Below are 14,277 nucleotides of genomic sequence, written 5' to 3' on the forward strand. Positions count from 1 at the left end.
CTGAATCTAGTCTGAAACATCCACAAAGGATTTACATTATACATATACATTTTTGCTAGAGATTAGTTTCTGTGGTATTGGTGATCAAACATGATCCTCAAAGAAAACAAAAATTGTTAAAACATTTATTACAATGAAAGCAATGAAAAACATCTATCATAGATTTAAAATTTCTATAGTATCAAAGCTGTAAATATTTTGAGTTCTTGGAAGAAAGTTAAACCTCAAATATACAATACATTTTCTAATACATGTTAGCAGGATACATTTTGCAGTGAAGAAATATAGTCTTAAAGTAAACTAAACACATAAAACTAGTTAAATATAGATGGTAGGACATATATTTTCTCTTAATGCTAAGATACAGATTAATTTTTAACCAACAGGTTGATTGTTATTGTTTGTCTCTTGTTGTTGTCTCAGGATATCTTTAGGCTACAGTTCTGCAAGCTCAGCCTTCCCAGGATTCCAAGGGTGTGATACCATATCACCCTAATACTTATTTTATTTCTATTGGTCCTTGGTCAATAAGACCTATTATATGTAACAGAACTCAAGTGAGATGCAATAGTGGGATATCAACTCCCTCCAGCAAGAGTGCCTACCCTCAAACACACAAACAAAATATGTTAATGAGGACATGGAGGATGTAACAAAAACAACTCCTGTGGATTTTGTCAGTGTATTTAATGACAAAGACGTTGTGGAAAGCAGTACCACATTTTCCTTGAATATCTTATCTTTGAAGTACGTTAAGACCTTGCATCCCAAACTTAGTATAATGCAGAGATGTTTATATTCTTATGCCAATTGCTTCATTGTTTTTAAATGCTAAGAAATAAAATGATAAAGTAGCGTAATACCTGACAGTTGAATAAAGATTACATGGAATATGAAAAATTAAACAAACAAATAAATAAGACACATAGCTTGGTTGTAGTATATTTATATAAGAAAAGTGAAAAGTAAAGCTACTGATATAGCCCTAGACAAAATAATGAGATTGAAGAATAAACAGGGTGACAACAGTAGAAGATATAAAGAATCCATTTAGGTGACATAAACAGTATTTAAAATAACTGTAATAAAGATAAAATATTCAGAGATGAAAATACCTAAATGGAATTTTACCCCTTGAAGATTCTGTCTCCAGTATTAGACCTCTCTGCTTCTACTTTTGTTGTTTTTGTTATTGTTGTTTTCTCTGCACCTCTTGTCACTTATACTACCACTGGGTTCTGGAAATCACCATTATTTTCCCAAGTTTATGAGATCTTTTGTTTTTCAGATCCCACCTATGAATAACATTATGCAACCAGGATCCTTGCTTCTAAGACTTTTTGATTATAAGAAACATAAAGTCACGTAGGATCATAAACTATTAGTAATGATTTAATGTATTTTTACCAGTGGATGTTTTAAGAGTTTGTTGTTTTCTCCCTACTCTCAATTACTTAAATTCTAGCTTCATTTTTATGGATTTGACAAGATGTCCTGACCAGAAATAACATGTGATATGTTCTACTTTGATTTTAGTTGCTGTGACAAACATCATGACCTACAACAACTTGAAGGAGTAAAAGTTTGGTTGTCAGCTGTGGTTGTAACAGTCAGTCACTGAGAGGAGTTGTGGTAGGAACCCAAGGGAAGCCCTGTGGCAGAGACCATGGAAGAATGCTGCTTACTGGCTTGCTCGTAGGGCTTCTCAGTTCTCTCTTTTGTAGCCCAGGTCCAACTGCTAAGGAACAATAATAACAACAGTGGGCTGGTCCTCCTACATCATTCAACAAACAGCATACCCCACATACATGCCTAGAGGCCAATGTGATTTCAGTAATCAACATTTCCTCTTCCCAAATGATTCTTGATTTTCCCATGTTGACAGCAAAACTAACCAGAAAAATATCTTTGATCAAATTCATGTAAATAAGTTTTAAATGATTTGAATAATTCTTTTTAAATTGTTTACATTCAAAATATTAATTTCATATGTGAATATTATCTTTGTCTGTCCAGTGAAATTAAGTCTATTATTAGAGTTAGAGGTAAATATTTAGATATTTATAAATATTTTAAATATCACGTATGGCAAAACACCTATTTTCTACAACATTATAAAAATTTTTTGGAAATTTTGTACAATATGTTTTTCTAATATTTACCCACTCTAAAACTCCTCCAAGATAATTGAAATATTAAAAATTATACCCTTTACAAATATACAGTTTACTTTCATTCCCTATGTTCACCTAATGTGCAATAGTCCATCAAAATTTCTCTTCAAACCATAATAAGTTGATATTGATTTCTCTTTTATGTTTTGTTGGATGTCTCTCTTAAACCCAATGAGGACAACAACAAAAATATTTAAGAAAAAAGGAAATAATTTAAGTGAATATTTGAATTATTAGAAATGAAAATGAGTGAAATAGATAATAGCTTTAGTGATATGTCTTTTTGACACCTTTAAGTAGACTAAATGTTCGAAAAATTCATGGTAAATAGCAATAGAACAGTGATATTAAGTGAAGTTTGATATGCATGCTGGTCATATGTACTCTTGGAATAAGTTTGAAATGACATGAACTTTTGGGGAAAATCCATATCATATTTCTGTTGATTACCAAGTACCTACTTCTTCATTTATTTTATGTTATCCATTTTAACATCATTTTCTTGCAGTTTTTCATTTCTACCAGATATTTGACTAAATTTTGTTTTAAAAATTAACCTTATTTCCAACACATTAAGCGTTAACTATACTATGAATTATATATACTGAGGATGCTCTCCAGAATTAAGCTTTTTATTTACCATATTCATAAGAAAAATACTAAATATTAATAAATAGTAGAATTAAGAAAGAAATGTTGAATTATTGTTCATGTAATATGTTTCATTTTAAATTATTTCCATTTATATATATTATTTGAAATATTTATAATCTTTAAGTGTGATGTATCATAGACAACAATGATTTGTAAGGCTGTGGTTTTGTGATCAGAATGTCATATTTAACTGAGAGGTTCCCTATATAAACAGAATAAGAAGGATAGATGATAGCAATAGAATAAAAATATCCTGCTGTAAATATTTCCTGATTTTTACCCTTAGAAAATATTGTACCATCAAACTGTATATATTAATACAAATTTTTTGTTTTTTTTTTATTGCTGTTTTTGTTTTGTTTCTTGAGACAGGGTCTTTCCATGTTAAACTTGGCTATCCTGGACTCACTTTGTAGACCAAGCTGCCTTGAACTCACAGTGATCCACTTGCCTCTGCCTCTTGAGTGCTGGGATGTTAAATTTTATAATGCAATTTTAACTGCAAAATGAGGCAAGATAGTAATTGCAACAGAAATTAAGGTTGTGATTAATGTTGTATGTGGAAATTGTAAGTGCCTAAAATTACAAAGTAATATACTTAATATTAAAACAAATTTACAGTTAGTCATAATTTTGCTACATATAATAGTGATTAAAAATACCATTCCCAAAATAATTTGGAGTTTATTGTGGTGATAAAAATTATTATTTTCATAGACATGGTACATAATAATTCTTGGTAAAATAGTGTAAAATCTTAATTTTTCTTTCCTTAAATATGATCCTTGCAAATATTACTGAAATGTTGACAAATCTTTTATAAATTATTTTTTTCATTGACAGTATAAAAGGGTTTTCATACAGCAACTTGACCAAAAGAAAACAAAATTAGAAAATGATTGATAAGCTACCCAGCTCTGCACATTCTAAGTCAAATATCCATGGAACAGAAGATAAAAAACAGTTATTTAGCTAATATAAAACAAAATATAAATAGAAAAATATGTAAATATAAAATATAAAAATATGCTAACCTATCATTTAAAGTAGTAGCATTTAGAGCTCAATATTCAGTAAATGTTGAATCACTATAGATAGTTTTGGTGGTTGGCATTATTTGTTATTTGTTTTTTTCCCCCAAATTTGTGTTTATCATTAGTGCATTGGAACATATGTCACTATGGTCAAGTCTAAGAACCTTTAGAATTTTTCAGGGAACTTACTTTAGATGGATATGTATCTGGGAAATATTTCTAAAAATACTGATTCAAATTGCATTTGATACATAAAAAGTCTGGTATTATAATAATGTCCCTGAGACTTTCTTGTAAGGTAACTTAGTGGCTAAAGTTGGTTGCTGCCAAGACTAATGTCCCAAATATATTCCCAAGGAAACCTACATGTAGAATGAATGAAGCAGCTTCTATAAGCTGTGTCGTGACCTCCACACAGAGCTAGGTCACACAACTCCCAACTCTCCAAAGCAAATAAATAGAAAACATCTCTAAGTATGATGCAACCATTGTTATAATACTGAGGGATACAGTTTTCTGAAGGTGGCCCTTTTCACTATAAATTTATTTCATGTTGAAATTGAATTAATTTCATTTGGGGGTATATAAACTCATCATTTGAAAAGTAAAAAAAAATCATTAACACAACATAAAATATCTCTGGCAATATTAAGCTTTATCATGTTCAACTGTTAAAGGATAACCAGATATTTGCATGTAAAAATCTCCCAAGTAAAGCATTTGGTGAGGCATTTCAGAGATATTTTACTCATTGTAGACTGAATAGACTCCACCCATTGGACAATGTATGGACCAAGAAATGACTCTTGTATGATTTGAGTAGTAGCCTCAGCTGCTTCGTACTTTTATCATCAAAGTTACCTAAGCTGTGGTTTCTGAGCATAGAATGTTCAGAAAGTTGCAGTTCAGAATTTCTTCTGTCACTTATATGTGTTTGAGTTGTCCGCTGAGAGTCACCACCCAGAAGCACCTTGAAATAGATGCTGAGACTCACAGCAAAGCACTGGGCAGAGTGTAGAGAGCCTTGTAAAAAAGTGGGGAGAAAGAAAAAAGGACTCGGAGGTGACAGAAGCTTCACAAGAAGAGACCAACAGAGGCAACTATGGCCCAGACGAGCTCCCTGAGACTGAAGCACCAAGCAAGGACCTTGCATGGACTGGATCTAGGCCCAATACAGAGATGTAGCCAAAGGGTAGTTCAGGTTTCATGTGTGTCCCTTCGTTGTAGCAGGAGATTGAGGCAACTGGTCATATCGTATTAAAAGTCAAGAAGCTGAGATGAAAGCATGTGCTTGATCAGCTGGATTTCTCCTTTTAATGTAGCATTCAACCCCGTAGGCTGCTGCTGACTACTTTCAACAGATTAGGTAAGTTTTATAATCCATCACAGACTCAAATATTGCAAGAACCTAACATAATCTTCATAATCCTTTACAGAACTGACTTGATATTTACCTCTTAGGTCATAAGCAGTCCCTTCTAATTGTCAATCAATATTAAACATCACAATTTACTTTCAAGAATTAGAAGAAACTTGATAGAATAAAGTTAGCTTGTAATGTAATTGAGATCTGGAGAACTATTTTGACTGTACACTTTTCTAAGAAATTGCTAGAAGTAAACAAAACTGAAGGAAGATGTTAAGTTAATGGCATTCTTTTTGCACAAAACGAGAACTTGCATTTGATATTAAACACCTGGTAGTAAATAGGATATGCTAGTTCAGGTGTCGATTTAAACTAGTCCAATTAGTATGCCTCTGCTTCCCATGATAGCTTTTGTGTTAAACAGCCCTGTGAACCTCTTCTAAGTTGTGACATCCATCTGCAACTGAACTCTGGCTTCCTGAGACATTTAAACACATTTAAGCATATTCTGCCACACAAATGTTCATAAACATGGTCGCACTCCTACACATATGCTCACACATTTAAAACCACAAAAACAGTTCTTCCATAGTTACATCCACACTGATTTAACACTGAATAATAGCCATGATGAGAACAAATGTTCATAGTTCTTTCTTTGAAAAGCAAAATTGGTATCTAAAGTGTTATAAATTTCTGTGAGGTGCTTGAGGTAAGATAAGAAAGACACATATACACACGCACGCACACACACACACACACACACACACACACACACACACACAGAGAGAGAGAGAGACAGAGAGAGTGAGATAGAGAGAGACAGAGAGACAGAGGAGAGAGAGGGAGAGAGATACCAAAGTGACTTCTCTAAACTCTCAAAAGACCATAGTAGAAGTATGGGGACCAAGTGCTTCCCATAAATAAACTCATATCAACAGCTAAGTACTAAATATTTCTTACCTTTAAATTGAGATGTTTGTTAACATTTTTGAGTGTCTTATCAAACAAATAAGTTCTATTGTCACTCTAAGTCTAGAAAATTATATTCCATACCAAAATTAAGCACCAGGGATTCCAAACAGTCTATATATTCTAAGCAATGCATTAAAGTAGCGCACTGAAAGCTTGAATACAATCCACACTCTTCAATTACATATGTCCTCATGAAACAGGAGGAAAAGGAAAAAGGACAAATTTTAAAATGCTTTCCAAAAAAATTCAGGAAATATTTTATAGTAAGTGATTTCATCCGCTTATTTCTCTTCCATCCTAACTCTTATTACTCTAGATGATAGAGATATGAATAATATCTGTGGATAAGAAAATGACACTTCCTCAAATTATGAAAAGCACTGAGCAGAGAAGGGTGAGCCCACACAATGAAAATCACTTCTAGGTATGCATGCAACTTGCAAACAGGGCTCTCTGGCAGCTGTCACAATTACTCTGGACTTATGCTATGAGGAAAAAGAACAGGTTTCTGAGTTTCCCTGGGAGACTACTCAGCTGTCATTCCCAAAATAAAAAACACCTCAGCGGGGACTCGTTTTAAGAGTGTTAAATCCACAGAAACGCAATATAACATCGATTTTGCCCATGCCATACTTACTAACTTTACTTGCAATTATGGAGAAATTATACTGTGCAGTGCTCTCTCTGTCTAGTAATTCATTAGTGGCGATGGTTCCTTCAGTCCCATCTATTGTAAAGTAGCTGTCCCCATCAGTCTTCCAATCTATGAAGTACCTGTATGTAAAAAGAGCAGATGCAAATGTGCAATGATTACACATGAATCACAATGGCAGTCAGGCTAACTTGACACAGTTTCTTTTTTTTTTTTTTTTTTTTTTTTTTTTTTTTTACCCTGTAGCTATTACCCACCTTGCAATAAAGAAGAGTGTAAATGACAGCTTCTTTATTGCAAAGTCAGTATGCTCAAGGGGAAATGGGAAATAATGAAAGATTTAGTACTCTTGCTGTTCGTATTATTTTAGGGTCTTGACACCTTGAAAGCTCAGCAGAGACTAAGATTCCAAAGCTGACCATGGGTTTCCTTAACCTGCTGAATATTAAAACCTTCTCAAGTAGTAAAGGAATCCCTCAATGATAGCAGTGGGGAAGCTGAAGGGTGGGAGGAGACTTCTGCAAACTGCCAAGACAGAGCACACGTACAGCCTTTGTTTTTCTTGAAAAGGGGAAAGAGCAATATGCAAAGAAAATAAAAATAAATTGAAAATTGGGGCTTCTACAAAATTAGTTCCAATTGACTAGCAGTGTCTTTATATCTTTTAAATTATCTAATACCTTCGGCCAGATAATATTATCTTCTATGAATTACTTAGAATAAAAATCCAAGAATATGAATAATATAACAGAAATTAAGTTTTCTTAAATAGAGATATTTTTGGCCACAATATCAAATTAATATTTCTTCAGTGTGAGGCTCAGATCCTGCATCCTTGAACGTGCTACGAAAATAATCTTTAAGTGAGCTACACACATACACACAGAGAGACCAAGTGTTAAAGAAAGTTAAATGTAGTAGTGTTTATATAACTATAAACATGAATTTATTTATCTCCATAATTGTCCAAATTGAGCATTATTAATCTCTATATGTTGCATATGAAGAAACCAGAGGGTCAGAAAGTAATAAAATACTTTGGTTTATCAACCTGTTTAGCAACATTTATCATATCACTATCACTATTTTGTATATACAACTTGAAATACAACGTTGTTTTGGAAAGTGGCTGTGCTAATAAAAAGGCACAAGGTGCAATGCCTTTACCAATAGTCTTTTGTACCCTATGAAACCTGTAAAAGTTATTAAAAATGCAGGTCAAAGTAAATGATATCATTCCTGTTGGCGCTTTATCATTCCCATGCCACACATGAGTAACTCATTTAAACACAGAAACTTAGGTATACATATGTGCGTCTATATATGCTTACTATTTTGAGAAACTTTATATAAAAATCTAGTCATTCCGTCATTGCACTGAGAGATTAAATCCAATTTGCCTTTGCTAATGAGATTCATAAGCATAACAGGTCAATATCTGCTGGTAACTGATCTCTCAAACACAATTTGTTATTGGAACAAGGTATGAACTGTGACGTTAGTATGTTTTTGATATCTCAGCCTCTGATCCACATTGTAAAGGCAGCATCAAAGTCTCACAATTTCAATGTGATAGGTATTCCTGTGGGAAAGCTTCCTCAAATGCAGATGCAGTTCTGGTGCACTTAAAAGGCAAGGAGCACTGAAATGTCCTCATTCTCATTCTTCCTACAGCCAGCACTTTCTAACCAGGAAAATGGTTTTTTTTTTCTTTTTCACAATATTTCTTAGCTAAGCATCTCTATTTAACTAAACACATTCGCAACTCATTAGCATCATTACCTAATATTTTGTGAGGCACTATTAATATGTACTGTGTTCAAGGCAAAACGATGAGTGTCTACGACACTTTGAACACCTTGCTAGAGGTAAGTGTATAAAGTGAAATACAATGCTCACCTCTGATTATTTGGAGAGACATGTATCTCTAGGTGATCTCAACATCTGATAGATGATCAGAAAAGGCCTTGGGGTAGTGCTGATGAAAAATACCTTGTATAAAACCTAATGGCTGGGGAAGAAAAATTCCCTGTACCTGATGATTGGATGGCACTAGAAGGCTGTATAGAAATGATCCACGGAAAAACTGGCAATCACAGAAGAGAGAGAGAGAGAGAGAGAGAGAGAGAGAGAGAGAGAGAGAGAGAGCCTATTTCAGTAGAATTCAGCCTATTTTCTGCTGAAACCCAAGGAAAGAGCTGGAGAAAAGCTTTGCTGTTAGACTTTCCTTGAAAGAGGATCAAGTGGAATGACGCCAAAAGTGGTTTAGTTCCTGGGTGCATTTGCATATTACAGTAAGGAGATGAGTAAGTGGTGCATTATTGAGTGGGTTGCTAAAACACTGATAAAACATCAATCACTTTGAAAGACATGTGTTGGATACACCCAGACAAGTGAACACCTTTAAGTCGGAATTTTCTGTCATCTCAAATCTTCCCAGGGGTGGGGGGGGGCGGAGGTCACATCTGGGCTTGATTTGGTTCAGTGAGATTTAAGGACAGGTTAATATTAGAAGGGGCATTATGGCCAAAGAAAGGAAGATCTGAGAACTCACTAGGTGATTAGGATTTGGTAAAGACAGAGAAAGTGATAGAATGACTTGCTATATTGAAGTGCACTTCAGAACTACTCAAAACTGCAATAACTTAAGGAGATTTGTATTAATATTAGGATTTTAAAACGTGAGATGCTTTATTCTTAAGAATGTAAATGTTATTGTATAGAATTCAGATAGTGTGAAAGCATAAAATGATGCCTTACCTGTAGAGCATAGACTGTGTCTTTTCCATGTTTAAAAGGTATTAGTTACTACATAGTTCATGTTGCAAGCATTAGCCACTCTTCAACATTTAGTTTTTTAAAGTGCATTCAAAATTATAAAAAAATGATAGAGTATAACAATAAGTATTATATTTCCCAAGTGAATATATTTCACATTTCCTTCATTACTATAATATATTATGCATAGTGGTATTTGCCAGACACATCTGAGAACATTTTACAGAAAGCATACTATTTAAACCCTAAATACATAAGCATGTTGCTAAAAAAAAAAAACAAACAAGACAATGAATTTGGTCCAATAGTTGTAATACATGTTCATACTCATACAGATGCTTAGGTCCTCACATATGTGTGTGTGTGTGTGTGTGTGTGTGTGTGTGTGTGTGTGTGTGTGTGTGTGTGCGCGTATGTGTTGTATGTGTAATGTAGTGGACTGTATACAAAACTTGGATACTATTCCACAGAGCTGTCCACAGATTTTGTGACAGTGCCTGACTCCTAGAATTTGCCAAATAGTCTATGAAGTCTGGTCAGTGATACTCACTGGTACACTTGCCTCTTTCTCCTTTGTTTGGGGTTAAAATCACTTGCCACCACGCATAGCTTTTGATTATTTTTGTTAATCTGAAAAATTGAGATTTATATCCTATATTTGTGTTTTCAAAACAATACATCACTGAAGAACTGGCTCCTTCTGCCTTCGTTTCCTCTTCATTTCTTTTTTTCTCTTGTTTTGATACTGTTTGCACTGAATACCTTCAAATGCTTTATGGGTTAATTTAATATTTATTTTCATTTTTAATATGATTATCCTTTAATATCCATTCTCAATTTTATTATGTGATTTGAATTCCTACTACTTTACATGCAGTAAATTACAAAATTTTTCTGCTACTCACATATGCGTTATTGCATATTTCACAATTCTTTACATTTTATTGTTATATATTACATGTATACCACTCATAAGTACATTTAAGATATATGGTAATCAATAGGTCTTATGATTTATGTATATTAAATGCCAGGTGAGTATTTGGGAATAACTGCTGAGCTGTCTTTCAACGGATTATTGTCCTTGGGCACCTTCTCTGATATGTCATCCTAGACAGTGGCTAGAGGGTACTGCTGGTCTTCCTGTTTGTCTCTGATGAGACAAGAATTGTTGCCATTGACATAAACTGTCAGTCGGGGGAGAAATGCCACATATAGATGGGAATGAATAAAGAAGGAAGCTACAGATCTTTCTCTCCCAAACAGCAGAAATTTAACTTTTGAAACTTACAGTAGAAGGCTATAAGAAATGTTGCTACTATAACCTACTTAGGATGGTATTATGAACATGCATGCTATCGTTGCATAGATAGAAGTCATGTGTTCTTAGTCATACCTGCATATGGTAGAGTTTTGTGTCCCAGTAGATGGTAGATACCAATGGGCTATAGATTTGAAGTCTGACCTCATACTCTCACTAGTATCAAAGATATTTAAATGTGACACAATAACCCTAACTGTGCAGTTGTGGAACTTATGCTTTGGCCACAACCAGCAGCTCTCTAATTAGACATTACTCACTCAACAAGATGGAAACCATACCTGTTACCAGAAAGCTAATCAACTACCCACAGAAAGTAAAGTCAGTACTGTTGTGGGAGAACCTTCCTTCACAAATATACTGAGCAGCATGATCCCTACCTATACTCTATATAATATATCCACAGGTAAGTATAGAATTCATAGTGCATCAAGGAAACTTCTCTTTGAAAGATACGGACGCCATTATAGAAAACTACAACCAAACAAAATGTAGAGTTGTAGAGCACAGTTGCAATGGATATATCCAAAAAACAACTTCAGCACTTAAAGCTCAGGAAGCATTGTGGAAGAAAAGATAGAAAGTCTATTAAGAGCCAGATAATAATGCAGTTTGTTGTAGGACTATCAAAAGGTAAACCAGTAAAGTCTTAGTTATTTGGCTTCCTGAACACAAAATTATAAAAGAAAACAACATTAGTTGTGCCAAAGCAGATGAGGGAAGAATCAGGAGACCTCAACCTTACACAAAGAATGATGTGCCCCTAAGGAGTACTCAGAGTTGGAGAAATAGTCTTACCCAAGGAAGAGCATGCCAATTGGTTATTCAATACCACATATTTAGCCACCAAAAAAAAAAAAAAAAAAAAAAAAAACAAGTAACACTGAGCAGGTTATGCTTAGGAATATATATGTATATACTTAGACACATTCATGTAACAAAAATAATGGAAAAAAGGATACAAATTTATTTTTTATTTTAATTTTTTTATTTTTTGTTTTTCTAGACAGGGTTTCTCTGTGTAACCTTGGCTGTCCTGGACTCACTTTGTAGACCAGGCTGGCCTTGAACTCACATTGATCCACCTGCCTCTGCCTCCCAAGTGCTGGGATTAAAGGTGTGCGCCACCACGCCCAGCTTGAGGATATGAATTTAAAAGAGAGCAAAGAAAGGTACACGGAAGAGTTTGAAGGAGGGAACTGGAAAGAAGACTTGATGTAATTATAACCTCAAAAGTAAAAGAAAAAAGCAACCAAAAACATTTTAATTTTTTTTTTCTGAAACAAGTAGTTCTTTATATCCTGAATGCTCTCAGGATATTTTCCAGAAACAGCCAACAAATGCTTTTATTAAAAAAATGTTATTACTATTTGCACTTGGATATCCTGCATGGTTGCCTATAGAGCTACATTTTGCTATTTATTAAGTGACATCTCCTCAATCATTTTTACACTATCCCAGTATTTCTATATGTTGTCAGCTTTAATATTTTTCTGTATGTTATTTTGCAAATAGTTAATTTACTTCTTTATAAATCTTTTGTGTTGATACTTCTTTGACATCAATAGTATTCAGTTAATATATAGAACTTGGTCAGCATATTATTATATTTGACAATATGCATGTGATAAAAATTATTCTAAAGACATCATTTGTAATTATTAAGAGTAGAAACTAGCTTAGATTTTGTTGAGTCACCAAGCTCTATTCTGCACATAACACCTGACACTAAATACATAAATACTCTAATATTTATCTTTGTAATAAATGAATATTTATCCTGTAAGCCTGTATATTAGATATCTAAGAATAACATATATGAAGGCTGGGAGATGTATTGATTTGTTAAGTGCAACACAAGCTTGAGTACCCAAACTTCACCTGCAAAATTCATGTGGAGTCAGGTCAAAATCTTCTTCCTGCTATGATTTTGTTTGTGTAACAATTCCAATTTCATGGGACCACACAAAATCTGTGAAGTAGAGTAAATACTGACCTGCTTGTTTTCTTTCTGTTGGAGACATACACGCGTGCGCACACACACACATATATATATTATGACTATACATTTGAAGTAAGCAATATAAATTACATTTTCATTCTTAGTCATTTACTTGGTATAATTTCTAGCCTTGGATACATATTTATATTCAGACCTAGCCTAGGGACTCTCTAGAATATCATCTGCCCACCTTTATCTACAATGTCATCTGCAGACTTCATTTCTAATCCATAATACATCCTGTATGCAGGCCTAGTCAAGGAAATGTCCGAGATACACTTAATCATACCCCAAACAAAAGTTGTGATAGCACAGTTTGCCTACCATCCAAAGTAGATTTTGTAACCTGTCCCATTCACATACTTTCTTACCACTGAATTTGAATCACCCTGGTTCTTCCAGTTTAGAATCAACACTGAGCATCTGAAAATTAATAGACCTACAAACTGCTCATACCTCATCTGATAGTAATCACACTTGAGCAGCAACAAAATAAATCAAATATCCACTCAACTAAGGCAGCCTAAAATCTCACATCAGGGACATGAATGCTTTGAAATTTGAGGGGTTTATGCTGCATTGTCTTAGAAATGTCATTTGGTCATTCTTTGTGTTCTTAAAAAATGTTCTTATATTTTCTTAAGTATTCCTTTATTACACTAAAGGAATCTCTCTTTCATAGTTTCCATAAACACAGCTAATGGAAACTAAATGTCATCGTCACATTTGCAAGTAGACTTCATGCAAAAACTGACTCACAGCAATAATTATCTTGGGGGTCATAAACACTAAGAATAGTACAGCAGTGACAAGTCAAACAGAGCAAACTGCCCCAGGGATTAGCACATTCAGCTACTGCTGCAGTTTCTATATTACAAGTTGTCTTAATGGTTTACTTTTCCTTGAGTGCCTTTGAGGTACTTCATACTAAATTTTACCTTCCTTTTCTCACCACAAGGAGCAATTTAGCCACAGTATCTCTGCTTTCCCTTTAACATTTTTGGGTAGTGTCTGTGAGTTTATTTCCTGCACACTTTTAAAAGATTTAAGGATACATAATATATGTTTTAGTGCATTCAATTTAAGGTACTATTAAATGCAAGTGGTTATCTTTATTTATAATTAATGAAATAATCCAGGAATAATAGTTTCTGTCACAGAAACCAAGATATATTTTTCTCAGTGTAAACATTAAAAATTCATTCTCAAAGATTTTAGTTTCCTGTTTTATATGCTGTGAGGTTTTTCATATACTATGTTTTATTATTTAGTAGATGGAAAATATTTTTTGCTGGCTGCATTAAAATAGTGATGACTCAAT

General features: G+C 33.8%; 1 protein-coding gene across 10 annotated transcripts in view; it reads right to left on the bottom strand.

Annotated features, from left to right (window-relative positions):
- CDH12 (cadherin 12) overlaps nt 1–14,277 on the bottom strand; it is a 1,018,075-nt gene that overhangs the window by 23,378 nt on the left and 980,420 nt on the right. For all 10 annotated transcript variants that reach the window (XM_084781268.1, XM_084781275.1, XM_084781271.1 and 7 more), the window contains one exon: nt 6,841–6,977. In XM_084781268.1, the coding sequence (XP_084637394.1) occupies nt 6,841–6,977 (137 nt within the window). The remainder of the gene's footprint in view (nt 1–6,840; nt 6,978–14,277) is intronic.

Source organism: Acomys minous (genome assembly GCF_964271855.1).
Source record: "Acomys minous genome assembly, chromosome: 5".
NCBI classification, from domain to species: domain Eukaryota; kingdom Metazoa; phylum Chordata; class Mammalia; order Rodentia; family Muridae; genus Acomys; species Acomys minous.